Source organism: Pristis pectinata, chromosome 4, assembly GCF_009764475.1.
Source record: "Pristis pectinata isolate sPriPec2 chromosome 4, sPriPec2.1.pri, whole genome shotgun sequence".
NCBI classification, from domain to species: domain Eukaryota; kingdom Metazoa; phylum Chordata; class Chondrichthyes; order Rhinopristiformes; family Pristidae; genus Pristis; species Pristis pectinata.
Window position 1 is genome coordinate 69061000 of NC_067408.1, and position 24217 is coordinate 69085216.

General features: G+C 37.6%; 1 protein-coding gene across 4 annotated transcripts in view; it reads right to left on the reverse strand.

Moving 5' to 3' along the window:
- The window catches only part of cdkl5 (cyclin-dependent kinase-like 5), a 115455-nt gene that overhangs the window by 41834 nt on the left and 49404 nt on the right, over positions 1-24217 (reverse strand). For 3 of the 4 annotated variants that reach the window (XM_052013972.1, XM_052013974.1, XM_052013975.1), the window contains 4 exons: positions 20785-20830; positions 12334-12470; positions 11204-11324; positions 8099-8158 (listed from right to left, as the gene is read on the reverse strand). In XM_052013972.1, coding sequence (XP_051869932.1) covers positions 8099-8158; positions 11204-11324; positions 12334-12470; positions 20785-20830 — 364 coding nt within the window. Of the gene's footprint in view, positions 1-8098; positions 8159-11203; positions 11325-12333; positions 12471-20784; positions 20831-24217 lie in introns of those variants that run through there. The other variant, XM_052013976.1, reaches the window with a different exon arrangement.

Below are 24217 nucleotides of genomic sequence, written 5' to 3' on the forward strand. Positions count from 1 at the left end.
GTTAATCAGCTGCCAAAGGATGGGAAGCGAAGCAAAGGAGGACCAAAAAGTAGAAACAGGCTATCTGCAATTACAAATTCATGCATTGTCAATTTTGAAATGGTTAATTATATTCTCCAACAGACAATGAGGAGCTTTTGCTTTAAACCACAAAGGACTGAAGTCCATATTGGCTCTGTAAAATAATGAAGCGAATACCTGAATAAAACCTAAGGTGGCCTGAGGTTCAATTCATGATCAATTCAATGTAATCACAGAGGATACCCTGGTAAAACATCTATTCTTTCAAGGAAAGCAAAGAGAGAAAATTGACAAAGAAGGAAGCTTCAGGGAAAGGGCTTCTTGAAGGACTCCACATTCCCTAATTTTAAATTATTTTGAGCAGCGGCCAGGAAAAAATGTGCTTTAGATAAAAACTTGGTAAATTAACTTCAATCTCTGCTCTGTGCCAACTCTGTGCGAATTTCTGTTACACTCATGCTGCCTGGTGCATCGTGATATTTTCCTAATAAATTTAGAAATCCTCTCTCTCTCTCCCCTTGGTTAATGAGATCCAAGTTTCAAGATATACAAACAATATTGAGTGTCAGCTTCAGAAAACATTGCAAAAATCATGTTTAATTAAACTGAAGTATATCTCTCAGTCCACTGTAATTTAGTAATTGAAGATGCTAATTAGATACTACGTGGTTGGCAGCAGCCGAAATTGGACTTTGCTTAAAAGGTATATGAAGGTTGATACTTGTGACAGCCAAATTTTTGTCAAGAGCAGATCAAAGTGAATTATTTAACAGAATAAGGTGGGAACAAAATGAAGGTGATTTAAATAGAAATTTGGTGGGTGTGTAAATTTGAGGAAGAGATGGTAAATAAACCAAGCAAAACTGAGCAAGTGTCAATCATTCAGCCATCATTTAATACTCAACAATATTGTAGATTATTAAATTACTATATTTTAAAAGTGGGAATTTATAAATAAGATACAAAGATTAAAATAGAGGTTGTTCCTTTGAATGGATAAAAATCAAGTCAAAACTGATGCTAACAACAGGCAAAATAGGTGACATAAACAAAAATATTTGGAAGAGGTCAAATTAACCCATTATAGCTATAATTAAAGATGAATCTATTGGTGGATTCAAAATAAATACACAAATAGAGATTACAGAAAAATTAGGTATAGGATGGTGTCAACAGAACTGTGCATCAGGGTTAGAGGACATGGAAGTGTTCTCTGATTCACAGGAAGTGGTAAGTTGCATTCCCCGGAGATCAGTTCTGGAGCCAGGGCTTTACTTGCATGTCAAAGAAGTTGGATGAATTAATAGAAAAAACGTGCACAAAAGTCTAGATGAGTTAGATGGATTGTACGGAAGAGAGCAGAAAACTTGCAAATGGACATAGGCAGATTAAATGATTGGACTAAATTATTATAGAATGGGAATTAAGAGATCATCCATTTGAGTCCTCTAACCCTGACGCACAGTTCTGTTGACGCCATCTTATACCTAATTTTTCTGTAATCTCTATTTGTGTATTTATTTTGAATCCACCAATAGATTCATCTTTAATTATAGCTATAATGGGTTAATTTGACTTCTTCCAAATACTTTTGTTTATGTCACCAATTTTGCCTGTTGTTAGCATCAGTCTTTACTTGATTTTTATCCATTCAAAGGAACGACCTCTATTTTAACCTCAGACAGGTCCGAATAAGTTCTTAATGGAAAGACACTCTGAACTATGCAGATAAAAAAGTACCCATGCACACAAAAGGTACTAAAATCTAGAGAATAAAAAACAAAGATATTTTAAAGGGTTAATGGAATGTTCAGCTTCAATTCAAGGGGGCTAAAATATAGGGGGGGGGGGGGTGAATTATACAAGTTTCAATTGTATAGATTTTTCTTCAGAACCTGTCTGGAATTCTTCTGGAAATATATGTGCATTGGCCTTGTCTGGAGGTGGGTTGGCAGTGGCGAATACATGAAATACAGCAGAGATTCTTCAGTATAATGTATGGTTTTAAAGATTAAATTATGAACCAAGGTTGGATCAACTTGGCTTATGTTCCCTTGAGGTTAAAGGGCTAAAAGATGATCAAACTGTGGTATTCAGAATAATAAAGGGATTTGAAAATGTAGAAGCAGAGAAAATATTTCTTCTCGAAGGGAAAATCCAGAACAAGGGGGAATAACCTTTTATTAAAAAAAAGAGCTAGGCTATTCAGGAGAGAAATCAGGAAGGACATTTCCAAACAAACATGGTATAAATCTGGAACTTCACTCCCCAAAGGCTAAAGCGGTCATATTAATTTCTCAAGACTAATACTGATAGTTTTTTTTGTTAAATATGAGTATGCAGCGGGATGGAACAACACATAAATGGAGTTGAGTTTTAAAATCAACTATGAGGTGATAAATGGAGCAGGTTTAAGAGGCTTAATGACTTCCTTCTGTTTAGGTATTGCACAAATAAGCAGGTGTGTGTGTTATCAATAACTGCACTAAGATATTTCATAATGGACAACAAGGAAGTGACAGAGACATTACATAAATATTGTATCTTTCTTTGCAGTACAGGAAACAAAGGAAAAACAAAAAAAGAACAAGAATTTAAGTGGCAAAAGGTAGGAACTCAAAATAATCACTACCACCATATAAACCGTTACAGGCAAACTAATGGGACAAAACGCTAAAAATCCCCTGTATCAGATGGCCTGCACCTTAGAGTTCTAAGTGAATTAATTGGGAGGATAAAGGATGCACTGGTTGTGATCTTCCAAAGTTCCCAAGGTTCTATAAGGATGCCTGTGTATTGGAATGCTGCGAATGCCACTATTAAAGAAAACAGGCAAAAAGAAGGAAATGCAGCCAAATTAGCCTAATATCTGTTGTTGGGAAAATGCGGTCCACGAAGGAAGTGCTAACAGGACATTTGGAAATTCACAATAGGATTAGGTTGAGTCAATGCGGCTATATAAAAGGGATTGACAAATTTAGTAGTGTTCTTTGAGAATGTAACCAGTGGGGCAGACAATGGGGAATAAACGGATGCTGTGGAATTCAATTTCCAGAAGGCATTCAGCAGGATGCCAAATGGAAAGTTCTTGCACAAATTTGTATTGAGGGAAATATGTTTGCATTCAGATTGCTTAATTGGCAGAAATCAGGCCATCTTCAGATTGGAAAACTGCCACAAGAATCAATGCTGGGACCTCACCTATTTATATTCTAAGTTAATAATTTACATGAATGAAGCAGATGTCGCAAAGACAGCTGATGATAAAAAGATACACTGAAAAATTAAGTTGTGAGGAGGACACAGGTTAAGTGAACAAAACAACTGCAGGTAGAGTGGAGAAATGTGAGGTTATCCATTTTAGTAGGAAGAGAGAAAAGTAAACTAGTGCTTAATTGGTTTGACACTATTGTGTGCTGATGTTCAGATAGCATCTTCAAATAAGCAACACAAAGTTAGCAAGCAGGTACAGCAGGCAATTAGAATGACATGTGTGATATAGGCATTTATTGCAAAGGGGTAGCAGTAAAAAAGTAATTAAGTTTTGTTACAACTGTACAGGACTGAGTACAGTATGAGGTTTTGGTACTGCTGCCACAAAACAATAAATTTCACGTCAAGTAAGTCAGTGATAATAAACCTGATTCTGATTCTTATTTGTCAAGATGTACTTGCCTTGGAGGCAATGCATAGAAGGGTCATAGATTGATTCCAGGTATGAAGGGATTCTCAAAGAGCTAGGAAGGCTGAGCCATTAAGTATATTCAAAGCTGAGGAAGTTCTTAAGACTTCGAAGGAATAATAGGTTATGAAGATAAGGCATGAAAGTAGAGTTAAGGTCAAGATCAAATCAGGTATGATTTTATTGAATGCTAGAACATGCTCGAAGGGCTGAATGGACTATAACCATCCCTATTCCTAACTTCTGATGCTAAAAGTAAATAGAATCTAAAGATGTTAAGTGCATTTTATATACATGTTAGTTCATTCTCCCTTTGTACAAGGACACAGCAGTCTTCTCTTCAATTGTCTACATTCATTAATATTTCTTTGACATTTCCTTTTCCCCTCACCAAAAAGATTAAAACCATGTGATTCTTCACCACTTACTCATAGGACGGATGAACATTCTGACAATCTGTGGGAAATTTATGCCTGAATTTGATTTTTTGATCATTTGATGTTCAAACTTTCCTTTTGTCCAGCCAGTGTTCAATAAATTTAGTCTTGGCTGAATACAGTTTGAGACTATACAAAACATTATTTAAATTCAAATACTGCAACATAAAACTAAGTGTACTGGTAATCTTCCTTTCCCTCCACAAAGGATTTGTTTAACTTTGCCTATTCAAAACAATCTATAAGAAAACTATGAACTGTAACTGCTTGAACATCTTATGTAAGTGCTCCAAGTGGATTTTTTTCCTTCGTCCCTTAGCTCCAATTTATTCTGCAGCACAATTTTCTGGCAGTATCAGTGTAATGATGGATCAACAGGGTATCAAGGATCTTGGTGAAAAATAGATCAATAAGTCATATAATCAATAAAGCTTAATCTTAGAATGGTTGACAATGTTCTAAAGTGATAACTTAGACATCTATTCAGTTAAGTAAAATTCATCAATGAATAACAGGCAGGATAATGTGTAGTACTGAAGTTTTTATGTTTTTCAAGCAACAAATAAACATATGAATAGATAGTCTCCTGTCAAGGATTCCAATTTAAATAGTTTCCAGTGTCACATCCAGAATTAACATGGTGGTTGCTGAGAATTTACAAATTATTGGACTGCCTACTTTGTAGGTAGTATGTAGGGTATCTGCAAATTCTGACAAGGTTGAATTTATTTAGCATGGACTTTAATCCCAATCAGAATTCACAAGAAAAAAATAATTTAATACGTCAGTTCAGTCAGTTAACAAAACTCTAACTTGAATTTTGGTTATGAACTAGATATATGCAGAACAATTATTATTTTCTTGCCACCTGGTTTCAAGATGGAATGGTATTTGAAATGCAAGCTACTTCATTACTGACCAACTGCACAGAGTACAGACAGGTATGTTCCAGTAAGAAGAAAGGACAAGGATGGCAAGGTAAAAGAACCTTGGATGTCGAGAGAGGTAGTAAATTTAGTCAAGGCGACAAATGAAAAGTATGTAAAGCTTAGGAAGCTAAGATCAAACAGAACACTTGAGGATTATAAAGAAGCCAGAAAGGAACTCAAGAAGGGAATTAGGAAAGCCAGGAGAGGCCATGAAAAATCCTTGGCAAGTCAGATTAAAGAGAATCCCAAGGCATTATATACATACATCAAGAGCAAGAGGATAACTAGGGCGAGGGTAGGACCACTCAAGGATAAAGGAGGGAACATGTGCTTGGAAGCAGAGGATGTGGGCGAGGTCCTTAATGAGTACTTTGCATCAGTATTTACTAAGGAGAAGGACGTGGAGGATAGGGAGATCAGTATGGAGCATGCTAATATGCTAGGGCATTTTGAGATAAGAGGAGGCAGTGTTTGGTAACTTAAAGAGCATTAAGGTGGATAAGTCCCCAGGGCCTAATGGGATATACCCCAGATTATTGAGAGAGGCAAGAGATGTGATTGCTAGGGCCTTGACCAAAATCTTCATGTCCTCTCTAGCCACACGCAAGGTCCCGGAGGACTGGCAAGTAGCTAATGTTGTTCCATTATTCAAGAAGGGAAACAGGGATAATCCTGGTAACTATAGACTGGTGAGTTTCAAGTCAGTGGTAAGGAAGTTACTGGAGAGGATTCCTAGCGATAGGATTTTTAGGGATAGGATTTGTGAGCAATTGGAAAACCAGAGACTAATTAGGGACAGTCAGCAGGGCTCTGTGCAGGGCAATACGTGCCTTACTAACTTGAGTTTTTTGACAAAGTGATGAGGGTGGTTGATGAAGGTAGAGCTGTGGATGTTGTCTACGTAGATTTTAGTAAGGCGTTTGACAAGGTACCTCATGGGAGGTTCACCCAGAAGATTAAGATGCATGGGATGCACAGTGAATTGGCCGTTTGGATTCAGAACTGGCTTGCCCGTAGAAGACAGAGGGTAGTGGTTGATGGGACTTATTCTAGCTGGAGGTCTGTGACTAGTGGTAATCCTCAGGGATCCATACTGGGACCTCTGCTGTTTGTGATGTATATAAACGATCTGGATGAAAATGTACATGGGTGGGTTAGTAAGTTTGCAGATGATACAAAGACTGGTGGTGTTGTGGATAGTGTAGAAGACTGGCAAAGGATACAGCAGGATATAGATCAGTTGCAGATATGGGCAGAGAAATGGCAGATGGAGTTCAACCCGGCCAAGTGTGAAGTGTTGCACCTTGGAAGATCAAATGTAAAGAGATAGTACACTATTAATGGCAAGACCCTTAACAGTGTTGATGAGCAGAGGGATCTTGGGGTCCAAGTTCATAGGTCCCTGAAAGTGGCTACACAAGTTGATAGGGCTGTAGAGAAGGCATATGGCATGCTTGCCTTCATTAGTCGAGGGACTGAGTTCAAGAGTCAGGAAGTTATGCTGCAGCTTTATAAAACTTTAAGTTAGGCTGCATCTGGAGTATTGAATTCAGTTCTGGTCGCCCCATTATAGGAAGGAGGTCGAGGCTTTGGAGAGGGTGCAGAAGAGGTTTACCAAGATGCTGCCTGGATTAGAGGTCATGTGCTATGGGGATAGGTTGGACAAACTTGGGTTGTTCTCTCTGGAGTGGCAGAGGCTGAGGGGAGATCTGAAAGAGGTTTAAGATTATGAGAGACATAGAGTAAACAGTCAGTATCTTTTCCCCAGGGTTGAAAAGTCTAATACCAGAGGGCATGCATTTAAGGTGATGGGGGTAAGTTCAAAGGAGATCTGCGGGGCAAAGTGGTGGGTGCCTGGAATGCGCTGCCTAGGGTGGTGGTGGAGGCAAATACAATAGGGGCATTCAAGAAGCTCTTAGATAGGCACTTGAATGTGAGGGAAATAGTAGGATATGGACATTGTGTAGGCAGAAGGGATTCATTTAGTTGGGCATTTTATTACTAATGTAATTGGTTCAGCACAACATTGTGGGCCAAAGGGCCTGTTCCTGTGCTGTACTGTTCTATGTTCTATGCAATCCTTAAACCACAAAACAAATGAGTGGATTTGCAGCAGCAAGTTTAACTTGTTTCGACAGCACAAATCCAGCATTTGTTGACATTCAAGGGGAGGTTGCCAGCAAAGCAAACAGTGGAGTGACATAAATCATCAAATAATTGGCGGTTTGTAAATCACATGATAAAGCAACCTTGCCACAAGTATTTATAACTGGGCATGAAACCCTAATCTATGATCATTTTGACAGCATATTCTGGGTTTATACAATTAAAGTGTGCCTATGACATAACTTGTGCAGATATTCAAAAATGATTGACAAATAACTATGCCAATAAAATTTGCATATTTATGCAAATCACAATCTCAGTTTTTTAAAAAAAACTAAAAGAAACACCTTAGTATTCTTGGAAATTGACTTTCAATTGCGAAATTGTCTTCAAGCTTTTCTTAAAGAAAAGTGAAAGCCCAAATCTTATTTTAATGTACATCAGTTCAATTTACTGAATCCAGAAACATGCAGAAGGTCACTCAATATAAACTTCTAAAACTTCTTTGACTAAAAATTCCACAGTGAGGTTAGTGGATCACATTTGCTTTCACAGACAAAGTAATCAAGTTAGCCATGAATTGAAGTTCTGCAGTGCACAAAGTTGATAAAATTCAAGACTGTCAAATAGATTACACGCAATCGGATCTAAACCTCTCCTTCTCTCATTCCTAGTTCAGGAAGTTCTTTGAACAAGCTTTTGGTCATCTGGTTCATTATCTCCTTACATAACTGGACTTTTTTTTATTTAATGCATTGTAAAGTGCCTTGGTGCCTTTTGCCACCTTAGACACATTATGGAAATTGTAGTTTATTTAGCATCCAAAATAGCATCACCTGAAAATTAATGAACATGTACTCTCTAAACCAGAGTGTTAGCTTAATATGGAAAAACACTGTATGAATAAATTAGAAATGACTTACCAAAATCACATAACTTCAACATATCATTGTGGCTGATTAGAAGATTTTCTGGTTTGATGTCTAAAATAGAACAAAATACAGTTAGTTAGCTAGGTCTTCAAAAAGGATATCATTTGACTGAAATTTCTTTAAAGCACCTACCAAATTGTGCAGGATTATTGTGGAATTAATTTGCACTCCATTATTTTGAATACATCAAAAATACAGCCCAAATTAATTATTATTTTTGATTTGAATCAGGGTACATAGGTAATTATTGCGTGAAGGATGCATATTGAAGTAACTTGCACAGAAACTGGAAATGCTGGAAACACTCAGCAGATCAGGCAGCCTCCTTGAACAGAAACAATCACCTGAAATGCTAAACTTGTGCCAACAGTTCTTACGATTTTTGATATAGGTTTTGACTGGTATCATTAAGTTTCAAATTGCCTAAATAGACAGGACTACAAAGACTGGTCATATTCAGTCAATATCAGTTAATCTGGCACATAGAATAATTTATAATTGGGACCTCAATTTTTGGTTTTAACTGACAACTGGAAAAATGCTTCTAAGGATGTACATAGAATATTTGCTTCTTTATTTTAAATTTTAAAAATTGCTTTAGCAATATATTTCATTTTGTCAACCCTGCATTTCACTTTAAAAATGGCATTCAAAATGGAGACACTATCATTAGATTAAAGACTATGACAAAAAGACTGCTAACAATAATCTGATGAAGGTTGACGTTCAATCAGAAACATTAACTGTTTCTTTCCACAGACATTACCTGACCTGCTGAGTGTTTCCAGCATTTTCAGTTTTTATTTCAGATTCCAACATCTGCAGTTTCTTTGGTTTCCTCTCATAAATGTCCACAGAGTACACTGAGGAATAGGTGACCAAATATAATTTTGATTAAACTCTGTGTTATTCTCTCAGGCACCCATAACATTGAGTAGATGATTATTGGAGCAGTAACTATATGGTTGAAAACTGCCTTGTTCTCATTTCAGGCAGAAGTTTAGAAGTGAAAATTGAAGGGAACATCTTTTAGACATGAAACCAAAGTTTACAATGACTTCAGTTTGAAATATTTACAGAAACACACTCCAATCACTGGCACCAAAATGTCAGTTCAATATCTGACTTGGAACTAACAAGAGATTATGAAGGTAGCAGATTTAATCCCTATCTGTCCCAAGTATGATAATCAGATTCAGGCATCAGTATGAACACTATAAGGCCTTAAAGCCTGGGCTTTGGAGGAAGAGAAGCAAAATACCACACAGGGATTTCCTCTTGATTGATAACTTTTGATTACTGCTGGACTGTGCACAGGTGGACAAAATCAAGTTCAGCAATGATATTTTCTGCAACTCAGGAATGGAGAGTATCCAATGTTGTTTCTTTGTTTAAGGGCAATAGGGATAATTCCAGGAAATTATAGGCTGGTGAGCCTCACTTCAGTGATAGGGAAACTATTGGACAAGATTCCTGGGGATCGGATTCACTCACATTTGGAAAAGCATGAACTTATTAAGGACAGTCAGCATGGCTTTAGTCATGTTATTTTGACTGGAGGTCTGTGACCAGTGGTGTTCTGCAGGGATCAGTGCTGGGACCTCTGTTGTTTATGACATATATAGGTGACTTGGACAAAAATGTAGTTGAGCTGATTAGTAAGTTTGCAGACAACACAAAAATTGGTGGAACTGTGGATAGTGAAAAATGTCGTCAAAGAATATGGCAGGATACAGATCAGTTGCAGATATGGGTGGCGAAATGGCAGATAGAGTTTAATCTGGGCAAGGATGAGGTGCTGCACTTTGGGAGGTCAAATGCAAGGGGGATGTACACAGTAAATGACAGGACCCTTAAGGGTATTGATGTACAGAAGGATCTTTGGGGTCCAAGTCTAAAGCTCCCTTAAAGTGGCAACACAATTAGATAGGGTGGTAAAGGCGGCATATAGCATGCTTGCCTTCATTGGCTAAGGTACTGAGTACAAGAGTCAAGAAGTCATGTTGCAGCTGTATAAACTTTAGTTAGGTCATGTCGAGTATTGCGTCCAGTTCTGGTCACCCCATTACAGGAAGGATGTGGAGACTTTGGAGAAGATGCAGAAAAGGTTCACCAGGATACTGCCTGGATTAGAGAGTACTAGCCATAAGGAGAAGTTGGACAAACTTGGAATGTTTTCTCTGGAGTATCAGAGGCTGAGGGGAGACCTGATAGAAGCTTATAAAATTATGGAAGGCATAAATAGATTGTCAAAGTCTTTTTCCCAAGGTAGGAATGTCATATACTAGAGGGACTAGCTTTAGGTGAGGGGGGAAGGTTGTTTTACAAGGACAGTGGCAGGTGCCTGCATGCATAGCCAGGGTGGTGCTAGAAACATACACAATAGTGGTGTTTAAGAGGCATTTAGACAGGCACATGTCTGGGAATGGAAGGATATGGATCACATACAGGCAGATAGGATTAGTTTAATTTGGCATCATGGCCAGCAGAGACATGGTGAGCCAAAGGACCTATTCTTGCGCTGTACTGTTCTATGTTCTAACCCCACACTAAGATAAAAAATGTTTAACTCTTACCATGAATAACACAAAGAATGACCACATGCACAAGGTATGAGATTATGTAGGCAACAACAGTCCACTCGAGTGAAATATTAAAGTGAAAAATGAAAAAAACAGTAAGAGTTCATTTCAAATTAAGATCAGCACCCCAGTAAACCCTGACTCTACAAAACCATTCACCACTCAAAAATCTCCCGTGTCAACAAATGTTAAATATAAAATAAATATTCCATTTTTAACCTGCATTAATTTACATAATAATGATATGGGATTGAGACAGACAGCTCTTAATAGGTTGTGTTCCACCACTACATTTATTCAAAGTAATTGCAAGTTCAACTAAAGAGAACAAAATGAGCTACTGGCAAAATCAGTTACCATTTTGAGTTTTCCCTCACAACCAGCACAAAAGTCTGCAAATAAGAACAAAATCATGTTCCTTACAGAATGTATTTCATTGAACATGATAACAAAAAAAAGATGCACTTATTGTTGTTGAAGCAGACACCACAGCTATAACTATTTGAATGGTTACCTCGATGAACAATATCATTCTTGTGGCACCAATGAATTGCTTTGATTAGCTGATAGATATAGTTCCGCACTTTGTCAGGCTGAACACCATTTGGCATTTCTTCAAGTAATTCAAGCATATTCTGGAAACCAAAACAAAAAATAAGTTCATTCTATACCATCATAGAAGAATTTAACTTCGCACTGCAGAAATAGAGTAAATTCTATAAAAACACAAACCTGCATTTTAAAATTAAACATAGTATAGTAATTCCTTTTTTTAAAAAAATGGTAAAATTAGGCATTAGCACACAGGTCCTTTTATTAATACTTCCACTAAATTTAACAAATTATTTTAACAGTGACATCAGTATTGCAGGACATGACCATACATTCAAAATAAAATTAAAGCATTTTTCTCAAAGATCACGTATTCCAAATATTTTTTTGTCCTCTTTTTAACCTACTCTAAACTAACATGTAATCTTCTGCATTCATTCACATGGAACTCAAACACTTTAGCTGAAAAGCCATTTGTTATGTTCACCTCAACAGCAGAGTAAAAGAAGACTGACATCAAAACCAAGGCTGATCTAATTCTAGTTAGTCTCTTAGACATCCCAAATTTAAATTGCTCCACCACTGGAGGTTCTACCTTCAGCTGCCTAGACTCAAAACTCTGGAATTCCCTATTTAAGGCTCTGTATATCTCCACAATACTATTTAAAACCTGACACTTTTAGCAAAGTTTTGGTATTTTTGGTTTTGGCTTGAAAATACTCTTGTGATAGTTATGAATTAGTATCACCCATCCGGTTCTTACCTGTGGACACCTACAAATTTCTGGCAATTTTCGCTGGTGGTGATTACATACAGGAATTCAGGTCTTTTTTACATTTCAGCCCCAAGAAAACAGAGACTCTTTTAGTATATCAGTTAGAACTTTGGATGCCATTTCCTAATCCAGTAGAGAAAAGACAGAACCTGAACACTAGGACCACAGCATTTTGCAGAGCTGACAACCATGTCATACAATGCAGTTACATATTGAGCAATTGAGGAAAACTTTTTCATTGCAAGTGTTGAAGGAGAAGCCAGCTCTGAAGTCAGGCAGAAAATCTCTAGCTCAGAAATTGTTCTTGTATCACTGACCTTCTCTACATATTCAAAGACTAAATATAGCTTTCCTCTTCTTCGAAAAGCCTCCTTAAGTTCAACAATATTTTCTTGCTTTAGAGTACGGAGCATTTTAAGCTCCCTCAATGTCGTCTCCTTAACTTCTTCATTTTCTGGGAATAAACACATTAAATATAATTAGATAGTGCATACTTAGTTTTTTTTCAAAAATGTTAATAAAACCTAATGTTTACCATTTCCTTTAAATAAATGTGCATTTGTTTGCCTAGTATACAAAAAAATCTGTTCCTTCCTTCCTTTCAAAATTGCACTTCCATTCCTTTCATTTAAAAGAGAAAAGGAGTAGCAAGAAATTCCATTTCCCCAATAGGGCCATAATGATGGCACAGTGGCCTAATATACGCTTTCTTGAATCTTCCCACAATATGAAAAGATCAAACCTCATGTAGCCATGAAGTCTGGGGTTCTTCCTCCTGCCAAAGCTTGCTGCTATGTAATTGACTGAATTCAAATTTGTGACAATTGAATATAACTAAAAAATTAGTTCCTCCAACTGTTTTCCAGCCAGAATCACATGAACCCTGGAGTACAGCAAAGGTTGAGTGAAATGCATTGACTGAAGTAGCTGTCAAACAACACCTAAGAAATTGTTCACCTTTAGGGTCTATAACATGTCTACCTTTGAAATTTTATCAGTGGTCCCCATTAGATGAAGCTGACTTTTCCTAAAAGATAATAAAAAAATCTGGTGGGTGCCAATTTAGCAGATTTTCCAGACTATTGATGGTTATTCCCAGTAACACACCTTCAATTCACATTTTGTTTCATATACAGGTAAATGTTACATGGTAGAAAAATAAATATTTCCATGAACCTGATAAGTTTCAAGGGACCTAGTGCCTTAGTGAGTCAGATAGGAGCACAGGATTCAGGGCCTCAGTGAGTCAGAAGGGAGTACACAAAACATCACCTTGAGGGTCATATATCAAACCATTGGGACTTCTAAATAATCGGATACTGGATTTGATAATTTACAGAGCTTAACGAAATTTTAAATTTTGCTTTAATTGTCTGTGGCCTTGCTATTACATTTACTTAAATTTATTGTCAGAAAATGCATTCAGGTAATTTTTCAATCTTCATCACATTATTGACTTTAAGTAGCATTTTGTCTAAAGCAGTTAATAAGTTAATTTAAATCCCCATATCAAAAACCTCAACAGGCCAACCTGCTACTCTCCTTGTCCTTGGAATAGAATTTCTATCTCAACACAAGAAAGAAAGAAAATAGGAGCAAGAGTAGGCCATCAGGCCTTTCAAGCCAACCACACTATTTAACACGATCATTGTTGTTCTATGCTGGCCTTCTCTTCTGTGCGATTTCTCCGCACTCCTCAATCTACAAAATATTTAAAAACCTCCACTTTAATTATTTCTGATGATCCAGCTTCTAACACCCACCGGGGCAGAGAATTCCAGAGTTTTCATCACCCTTTGTGAGTGGTGAAGTTTTTATGTACCTCAGTTTTAAATGACCAGCCCCTTGTCTTGTAGTTATGTCTCCTTGTTCAAGACTCACCCACCAGTGAAAACATCCCAACCTCTATCCTGTCAGGTCTAATTCGGATCCTGTTTGCTTGAATAAGGTCACCCATCATTCTTCTAAACTCCAAGGAATACAGGCCTAAACTACTTAATCTCTCTTATTTCAACAACCCTCTCATTCCAGGAATTAGGCTAGTAATTCTCCTTTGTACTGCCTCCAACGTTACTATATTTTTTTAGATAAGGGGTTCATAACTGTACGCAGTATTCCAGGTGATGCCTCACAAACACCCTGTACAATTGCAACAAAATCTTGCTATTTTTAAACTCCAGCCCCTTTGCAATGAAAGCCACAATGCCATTTGCCTTAAAGACTTGTTGGATCTCCCAGTCAGCTTTTTGTCATACATGCTCTGGAACACCTCGATCCTTCTATACTTCACTTATTTGCCATCTTTCTTCATTTAGATCATAAACTGCCTTTTGATTCCAGATACTTATGTGCATGACCTCACATATTCCCATAATGAATTCCATTTGACAGTCTTTACGGTCCATGAACTCTACCTCGTTATTCCTTTTTTGCACAATTTTATTTATTTATTTTTTTGTAACTTATAGTAATTTTTTTGTCTTGCACTGTACTGCTGCCGCAAAACAACAGATTTCGCAACATATGTCAGTGATAATAAACCCGATTCTGATTCTGCAGTATCATAGTATCCTTATCACAACATGCTCTTTCATCTATTTTCATATCATTGGCAAACTTGGAAACATTACATGCTGTTCCTTCCTCCAGGTCATTAACGTAAATAGTGAACAATTGTGGACCAAGAACTGATCCCTGTGGTACTCCACTAGTTACCTCCTTCCAGTCTGAAAAGGACGCATTTATTCCGACCCTCTCTTTTCTATGAGACAGCCAGTTTTCAATCCATGCTAACACACTTCCTCCAATAAGATAGGTATTTAATTTGTGCACCTGCCCCCTATGTGGTACCTTGTCAAATGCCTTTTGGAAACCTAAATAAATTTCTACAGGTTCCCCTCTATTGACTCTCCCTGTTACATCCTCAAAGAATTCAAGCAAATTTGTCAAACATGATTTACTTTTCACAAAACCATATTAACTAGGTTTAATTATATTCAGCTTTCCTAAATGATGAGCTGTTTCCTCTCTGATTATTGACTCTAGCTTCTTGCCAACAATAAAAGTTAAACTAACTGGCTTGTAGTTCCCTACCTTCCACTTTTCTCCTTTTTTTGAAAAAGGGAGTCACATTAGCTGTTTTCCAATCTTCTGGTACCCACGTGGGGTTTAGCCAGTTATGAAAAATTTCAACCACTTCCTTTAAAATTCTAGCATGCAGTCTATCCCGTCCAAGCAACTTGTCCACCTTTATCCCCAAGTTTCTCCAATATGTTATCCCTTGTAATTGGGATTTCTGTAAGTTCTACCATGTTATTTGAAATTAGCCCTTCTGATACCTTAGGGATATTAGCAATGTATTCACAGTGAAGACTGATGCAAAAGATTTTTTGAACGTATCTGTCATTTCTTTGTTTTCTGTTATTAATTCACCAGCCTTGTTCTTTAGATGCCCTACACTTACCTTAGCCACCCTCTTCCTATTTATATATCCAAGTAAACTTTTACTGTTTGATGTTACATGCAAGTTTTCTCTCAAAATTCATTTTCTCTCTTTTTAACGAGCCCTTCAGTCTTCTGCTGTTGAATCCAAAAAATTTCCCAGTCCCCCGTCTACCACTAGTCCTTACCACTTTGTATAACCTACCTTTCAATTTGACATCATCCTTTTACATCTTTTGTTAACCACAGATTGTGCCTATTTCTCATGGTATCCCTCTTTCTAATTGGGATCAAATCTTGCTAAACATTATAGATTGGCTGTTTAACTACGTGTCACAGTTCCTCTACGACCTGTCTCTTAGCTTGTTTATCCTTTCCACCTTGGACAGCTCTTCCCTTGTGCCAATATAATTGCCCTTATTTAAATTGAAGACACTGGTTATGGACCTATGGAGTTCATCCTCAAACTGCATTTGGAATTCTATCATATTGTGGTCATTATTCCCCTTCCATGCCCCCCCCCAGGGATCTTTACCCACAAGATCCCTTGTTAATCATCCCTCATTACGTATGACCAAATCCAAGATAACCCACTCCCGTGCAAGCTCTGCAGTGTACTGTTCTAAAAAGAATCCGACGAATTCTTCTTCTATGACACCCTTGCCAGTTTGGTTCATCCAATCAATATGTAGATTAAAATCTCCCATGATAATTGCAGTTCCCTTCAAACTTGCCCTTGATATTTCTCCATTTACACATGAACCTACTGAGAGGTCACATTGTGGGGGTCTATAGTCAACTCCCACCTGTGTCTTCTTTCCCCTACTGTTCGTGATTTCAACCCAAACTGATTCCACATCAATATCCACTGCCTTTAAGTTACAACTCAGCACTGCTCTGGTACCTTCCTTGATTAACAATGCCACCCCACCTCCTTTCTCTTTTGGCCTATATTTCCACAACATATACATTTATTGACATACTTACAAAAAAAAAACCATAATCAAATTCAAAGTCACTTCAACTCATTAACATTCCCACTTTAGTGTTCAGACAGAATTATTGCCACTTTGCAACCCACTCCATCTTTTCTCCTGATCTTTACATTAATTCCAGGTGTTTGAAAAACATACATCAGAATGAATAGCACCAGCTTGGGGACTGTCCATAGAATATCCCTGCATGTAAACAAACGAGGGTACAAGATCTACCAATCTATGTACTTGACACCCACAACAAAATTCTGCTGAAATCCATGAAGCCTCTGTCAATAACAGAAATGATTTACTGCTGCCTCTATCATATACTGAAATCTGAAACAACATTCTTGAAGACTCATTCCTCAACCCCCTACCACAAATCAACCATGAAGGCCAATTATTATAACAGAGAAATCCTCCCATATCAAGCACAACTCAATTTTTTAGAACGTTTTACTTAATATGATCCAAATCTAACCAAACCCCCAAAGGTATACAGCCAAACAAAATGCTGTTGTGTTTTCACTTACAATGTTAACTGAGCAAACAGAAACATGCTCAGAATCTTGGATGTATGTATTTACAGGAGTAAGTCAGTAAGTTTGTTCTACCATTCAGTCAGATCACTGTTGGGGATCTGTAAACTGATTTCATTGACCTCCTTGAGATCGAAAATGTATATCATCTCATTTTTTTTATTTCAAAAGGGAGATCCAGATTTCTACGATTTTTGTGAAAATTTCATGATTACATCCCAAACTGCTCAGCTCAAATTTTAAAATATTACCTTCTTGTTCTGTAATGCCTTGCAACAAAAACAATTTATTTGCCTCTGCACCATAACATCAGTTCATTATTTTAAATAATTCGTAATAACATATTGAAAATATACTTTTGAGAATTGAAGGAAATAAAAGATCTGCCCTTAGTGTATCACAGGACAAGTTACTATGAACTAAACCTGTACCATTCACTGAAATTCACTGGTCATTTGTAAAGCATCTGTGTCCTACCCCATACAACAATACTCTGAGGATCTGTCTTTTTTGTGCAAGACTCTTTTCAAATGCAAGTGAGCTGGTTCAAGAGAAAATGAAGATTACGATATCAAAAATGTATTCATCATCCAAACCCAAATATATAGCAGGCTACAAAGGAAATGACAAGAATAGGAAAGTGGAAGGATAAGCAGATCCAGAATTGCATTGTAACATGCAACATTAACCCAAACTTACTGATATTTAATTGGATCATGCATGGAAAAGACTGCTACCAGAAATCTTTTTCAGCTCTTGCTGCACACGCAACCATCCTTCCTACACTATTACCCAATTTTGCACACTTAGCTCGTCTTCTGCCAAACTCTATCCATGTCGTCTTTGCTACTTCTAGACTTGATTATTCCATCCTGTTAGCCTCTGCAATAGCCTCAGATGCTTCAGCATCAAACTCTGGAATTTCCTCCCAAATTTCCCAACTTCTCTTTATTCCTTAAATCCTCTCCTTTCAACTGAGACTTGTGCATGCGTCTCAATATCTTTAGCAGCTTGGAATCAAATTTTGGAAGCTAACGCTACTATGAAGCACCTCAAGACATTTTACAAAATTAAAAGGTGCCTTAAAAATTCAAGTTGTCTTTCTTAATAATAACAGCACTGTACAGTAACTGTTTCCTTTCTTAAACACAAAACTGATAGAAAGAAAAGTACAATTCATGTTTTGCACGTAACCCTCTGATATAGAAATCTTTCTTTTATATAACTTTAGCAGCAGAAGCAACCATCAGTTTTAATTTCAGGCCCCCTATCAAGCCCAAAACACCCTGACAAAGAGCAAATGCAACTCCCAACAGTAATAAAAGCAGAAATGCTGTAAATATACTTTAGGTCAGACAGCATCTGTGGAAAGAAAAACAGTTAGTGTTTCTGGCCAAAAAACCCTCTTCAGAACTGAGAAAAAGAGAAAACAAGTTTTAAAGTTGCAGAGAATAAAGGGAGACAACTCCAAAATGTTGCTCTGAAGCTCATCTCAGAAACAGATGTTAATATGCATTTCATGGTTTGAGCAATGTTTTCATGATCATAGCAAGGTAAAGTTTTATGGTGCCATTTGTGCATCATTGTACCAGACCAGGCATGGTTAATCACTATCCTATTTAGGGTTGTGTACATACTCCATAGCAAGCTGAAACATGGCTGCCGAATGATTGAGTTGGATGCATAGTGTTTATTTGTAAAGGTGTTTTCTTTCCAAGCTTTCCTCGACGATTTTCAATGTTGTGGATTGGTAAGTGCCGTATGTGTGTTCAAAAGGGGTTTTAGGAGATCTTGCAGGTCTCTGTGAATGGGAGGTCTGGGTTGATGTTTTTACAAGTTGCTTCTCTGCATCCCATCTAATGGAAGAAGGGACAATATTTGAAAGGATCAGTAAACACTGAACCGAAGTTAATTTTAAAGTTGCAAAGATTATCCTCATTACTGAGGGCAGTTTTGCATCAGTGAGTTTGGCATCAGTGAGTTTGGCATGACCATGTGAGGCCCAGACTCGAGCACAATATTCAGCTGAGGTCTAGACTAGACCAATGGCAGACATCCAAAGAATGTAGTTTTAACACTCCAAATTCTGCCTTGCTGCTGATGCTCTTTCATATCTTTATGAGGAAATCTTAAAGTGGGGATCAGGGAGTAGTCAAAAATCAGTCTGAGGTAGGTGGTTTATGCTTGGTGGTTCTCAAGCTGGAAAGCTGAAAGTGAATTTAGTGGGGTTTAGTCAGTTAGTCAGGCATGGTTAATAGGCTAGAGACCAAAGTGACTTCAATATCCTGAAAAGATTTTGCCCATGCGGATGATGCAATTTTGTAGGTATGGATAATTTTCCCTCAATATGGTAGGCAAGTCACATGTGTACATGTTAAAATGCATTGATGCAAGGGAACTACAATGCTGGTGAGCCACTAGTTAGCCAGATATAGCCCAGGATTCACTGCCTGAAATGGGAGTGTTTTTAAACAGTGAAAGGTGAGCACACCATAATGGAACATGGAGGAAAATGTTTCTGCAAGCTCAAGACATTATTGTTAACTAAGTGATGGTCAATGCCACTTGGTTACTAATATACAGTCAAGTCGAGTCTATTGTCATATGCACAAGTACATGTATGCACAGGTGCAATGAAAAGCTTGCAGCAACATCGCAGGCACATAGCATCATGAGCAGCATTCACAAGTAAAACATAAATTAACCGCAAATTATACACAACTTTTACAAGAAAGAACATAATTAGAACAAAAAAAAAGCAAAGTCCATTTTGGTGCAAAGTGTTCATAGTGATCACAGTGTTGCTAAACTGTAATGATTTGGGATTTATCAGTTGGCTCAAGAACTGAATGGTTGAAGGGAAGTAGCTGTTCTTGAACCTGGTAGTATGGGACTTCAGGCTTTTGTACCTCCTGCCCAATAGCAGCTGCTAAAAGATGGCATGGCCCAGATGGTGGGGATCTTTGATGATACATGTTGCCTTCTTGAGGCAGCGTCTCCTGTGGATACTATCAATGGTGTGGAGGGATGTACAAATGATGTATTGGGCAGAGTCCACTGCTCTCTGCAGCTTCTTACGTTCCTGTGCATTCGAATTGCTGTACCAGACCACGATGCCACCAGTCAGGATACTTTCAACAGCACATCTGTAGAAGTTTGTTGGAGTATTCTATTTAACCTCCTAAGAAAGTAAAGACACTGGCATGCTTTCATTATGACTGCATCTATGTGCTGGGCCCAAGACAGGTCACCCGATGCATTAACGTCCAGGAACTTAAAGCTGCTGACTCTCTCCACCACTAATCCCCCAACGTAGACTGGTGCATATTCGCTCTTCTTCCCCTTCCTGAAGCCAACAATCAGCTCTTTAGTTTTGCTGACACTGAGCAAGAGGTTGTTGTTGCGGCACCACTCAACCAGGTGTCTTATCTCACTCCAGTAAGCCGACTCATCGCCACCTGTGATTTGTCCAACAACAGTAGTGTCGTTGGCGAATTTGAAGGTGGCATCGGAGCTGTGCTTAGCCACACGGCCATGTATGTATAGAGAGTAGAGCAGGGGGCTCGGCATGCAGCCTTGAGGTGCACTTGTGTTGACGATCAGCGAGGAGGAGATGGTGTTACCAACCCTGACTGATTGAGGTCTGCCAATGAGGAAGTCATGCATTTAAGTATAGCAGGATCGAAATCATTGCAATTCATTTTACGTACAAAATATTTTCCATGATAGACAAGGGTATGACTGCAAGTTACATAATTTAAAAGATCATAAATCAAAGCAATTTGTGAATGCACTCACAACGTTTACTTACCTTCACTATCCTTGAATTTCTTGATAGCCACAATTTCATTGGTTTCCTACAATAAATGATCAAAATTAGCATGAAATAAAATTCCATGATAAATATTTTATAAAGCATTATGCTTTTATTTAATATTGGAATGCTGAGATTAAGTTTTCAAAGAAAATCAAGCTACTTTCTTAGTAAGTAAATGTGAAAATACACAAAAACTCAAAAATGTTTTCAAAGCTAGAAATACATGTTCCAAAGGGTAGAGGTACAAGGTAAGCACTATCCATGCATGCCATAAGTATAATAAAAGTACAACAGCCAGTGACACTTTATAGTGCTTTCTGCAGATAGAAGAATGTCTCACAGCATTGGGCCCAAATGACAAATTTAAAAATAGAATCAAATGCACATCTGAAACAAAAGGCTCTGAAGAAAATTTAATGGTACAAGAAATAAAGAAAACTGTTCCAGGAAAAAAAACTGCAGAATATGGGCTCCATAGCTAAAAGAATAATTTCAAGGACTAGAGAAAGTAGGTAAAGAAATAGGTCAGTGAAATGGCGTGGAACTACAGAAGTTATTATTGATGATCATCAAGAAGCTCAGGTAATAGTATCTTTTTAAAACAATGAAGAGAATTTGAATGATTAACTGTTGTGGTAGAATAAATACATATAGATTATTTGGTAATTACTTGTTAATTCCAGATAAAGCCACACTATTATTAAATGACATCTAATTGTATTACGTGATAAAAATAATAAAACTTTAAGTTTCCAAAAAGCTTACAGAGGACAAAAGATGGTGAAAAATAAAAGGAGAAAATTAATTATGAAAACCTTAATTTAAAATTAAGATCTTTAACTTTTCCTCATAAAACTATCATGAACAATGATTTTGATGCTAGGATTGTAGTATTTACAATTACCTTAATGTGAATGTCTATGAATCCTGGTCAAACTAAAGCTGCTTCCAAAAAAGATAACAGCTTAATTTAATAGATTAAGAAAATTATGCCTGTATTTCCACTTTTCTGCCCTCCTGTATCTTTTTCCCCCTTAGGAGACAAAAGCATTCATCCAAGGACACCCTCCATAAACTGCAAAGGCACAGTTACACAGATAGAAGAATTCATCAGACAAGAATGGTGCATGACTAACAGCTGATGTTATTCCAATTTTTAAAAAGGAGGCTTGAGCATTTGTTTATCGCTGGGGGTGAGAAAGATGATGGAATTCTTAAAGATATGACAAAAAAAACTTAAAACTTGTAAACAAAGAACAGTGATCATAAATTACAAATATAAAGTCCATGTTTAACCAAACTTTTTTGAAAGAGGAAATGAATGTGTAGATTTTGGTAATATAGTAGACACAATGCATCTTTGGCCTTTTGAAAATACAAATATGGTCAGACTAAGATCATATTATGTAGAATCCAAAACTGAATGACAAAATAGGTAACATGTTAGTTACAGACAGAAAAAAGTTACTCAAGCAGGAGACTTGGGGTAACACTGCAGTGCAGCAGGTACTGCCACTGCCTCAAAACTCCACCAACATGGATTCAATCCTGACCTCCGGTGCTGTCTACGTGGAGTTTGTACATTTCTCCTTGTGAGTGCACGGATTTCCCATAGGCATTCCGATTTCCTCCTACATCCCGAAGTCATACTGGTTGTAGGTTAATTGGCAACTGTAAATTGCCCCTAGTGTTGGTAGGTGGTAGGACAATCAGGGGATGTTGATTGGCATGTGACAAGGAATAGGTTACGGGAAAAGAATTGGGGGAATGGAACTGACGAGAATGCTTTGAGGGCCAGCATAGACTTGATGGGGTGGATGGTCTCCTATGTAGTGAGAAATAGGAGAATGAGGTTGATGAGTGGTGTTCCACAAGGATTGGTGATGGGATTACTGTTGCTTACTATTTATATAAATCAGTATAATTTGAAACTTTTCAGGGCGGATATGAAGGATTACTGGAAAAATATAGGGTAAGGTGGCAGAAAGGTCATGTAAATAGCAAATAAGTTAAAGGAGAAGTGATAAATTCTGATAGGAAAGAGGTGAAGTATTTTTTTTAAATGTGCCACAAAATTTGATGCAGTAATATGTATTATTCACATGCTACAGGTGTAGAAATGGTTCCAACGCATGAATGGCTACTCCATGTCAGAGAATACATTAATGCTGTGAGCTAATACCTTGTAGATGTATGCAAAGTAGACACATCATCACAGCAATCAGTGTGCAGCTATTATTTGATTCCTATACTGCCACCTTAGAGCCAAATACTCCAGCTAAAATCTTCTCTTAACATCTCCTAGCTGCACACTCATTTATAGCAAAAAAGACCATCCTCTTACTCACAGAAGTAGTGCTATTTAAAGTAAACATCAACTACTTTCAGGTTAGTAATCAATGGAGTTCAGCTGACCGTTATTATTGTTCTACAAATGTTTGATGCTTTCTATCTAGATTCTTTAAAGTTGCCAAAGTCTGAAAGGAGCAGCATGCCAAGAACTGAATCAATTTGTCCCAACTAAAAGACCTCTGCATGAATCAGCTGTTGTTTCCAGATTGAATACATTAATAGGTACTCCCATGAAATACAGTGCAACTGGGAGAACTGTACACAGAGCTGAACAAACTGGAAAAGACAGGAAAATGCCAGGCAGGAGGACACCCAGCTGCAAATCATATCTACCCTACATTTTGATGGAGCAATTCTCCTACCTGAACCTCTGAGGACCAGGGTGACAAGGAAAATAATAGATTGCAAGGTGACATAGATAGTATGGCCAAATGGGTAGACAGGTGGTAGATGAAATTTAAAACAGAAGTATAGAAGAAAGAACAAGGGACACAGTTATGACAGTTGTGCAGGAACAGAAAGACCTGCACATATTATATGCATAGATTGCTTGAAAGTGGCAGGGCATATTGAGCAAGTGGTTACTAATGCATTTGGGATCCATTAGCAGAAGCGGAGAGTACAGAAGTAGGAAATTATGGTGAACCCATACAACGCAATAGCTCAGCCACAAGTGGAGTAGTGTGTCTAAATATAATTTTAGCAATTACGTGAAGGTCTGCAGAAGGATTCAAAAAAGACTTACTACAATGGTTCCAAGGATGGGGAATTACATCTAGAATTGTTCTTGGAGAAAGGTCGAGCAGTGGATGTGGTGTACAAGGATTTCAGTAAGGTGCTTGATAAGGTTCTTCATGGAAGGCTCATTCAGAAAGTCAGGAGTAATGGGATCCAGGGAAACTTGGCTGTGTGGATTCAGAATTGGCTACTCATAGAAGACAGAGGGTGGTTGTAGACGGAGCATATTCTGATTGAAGGTCGGTGACCAGTGGTGTTCCGCAGTGATCTGTTCTGTGACCCCCTGCTCTTTGTGATTTTTATAAATGACTTGGATAAGGATGTGGAAGGGTGGGTT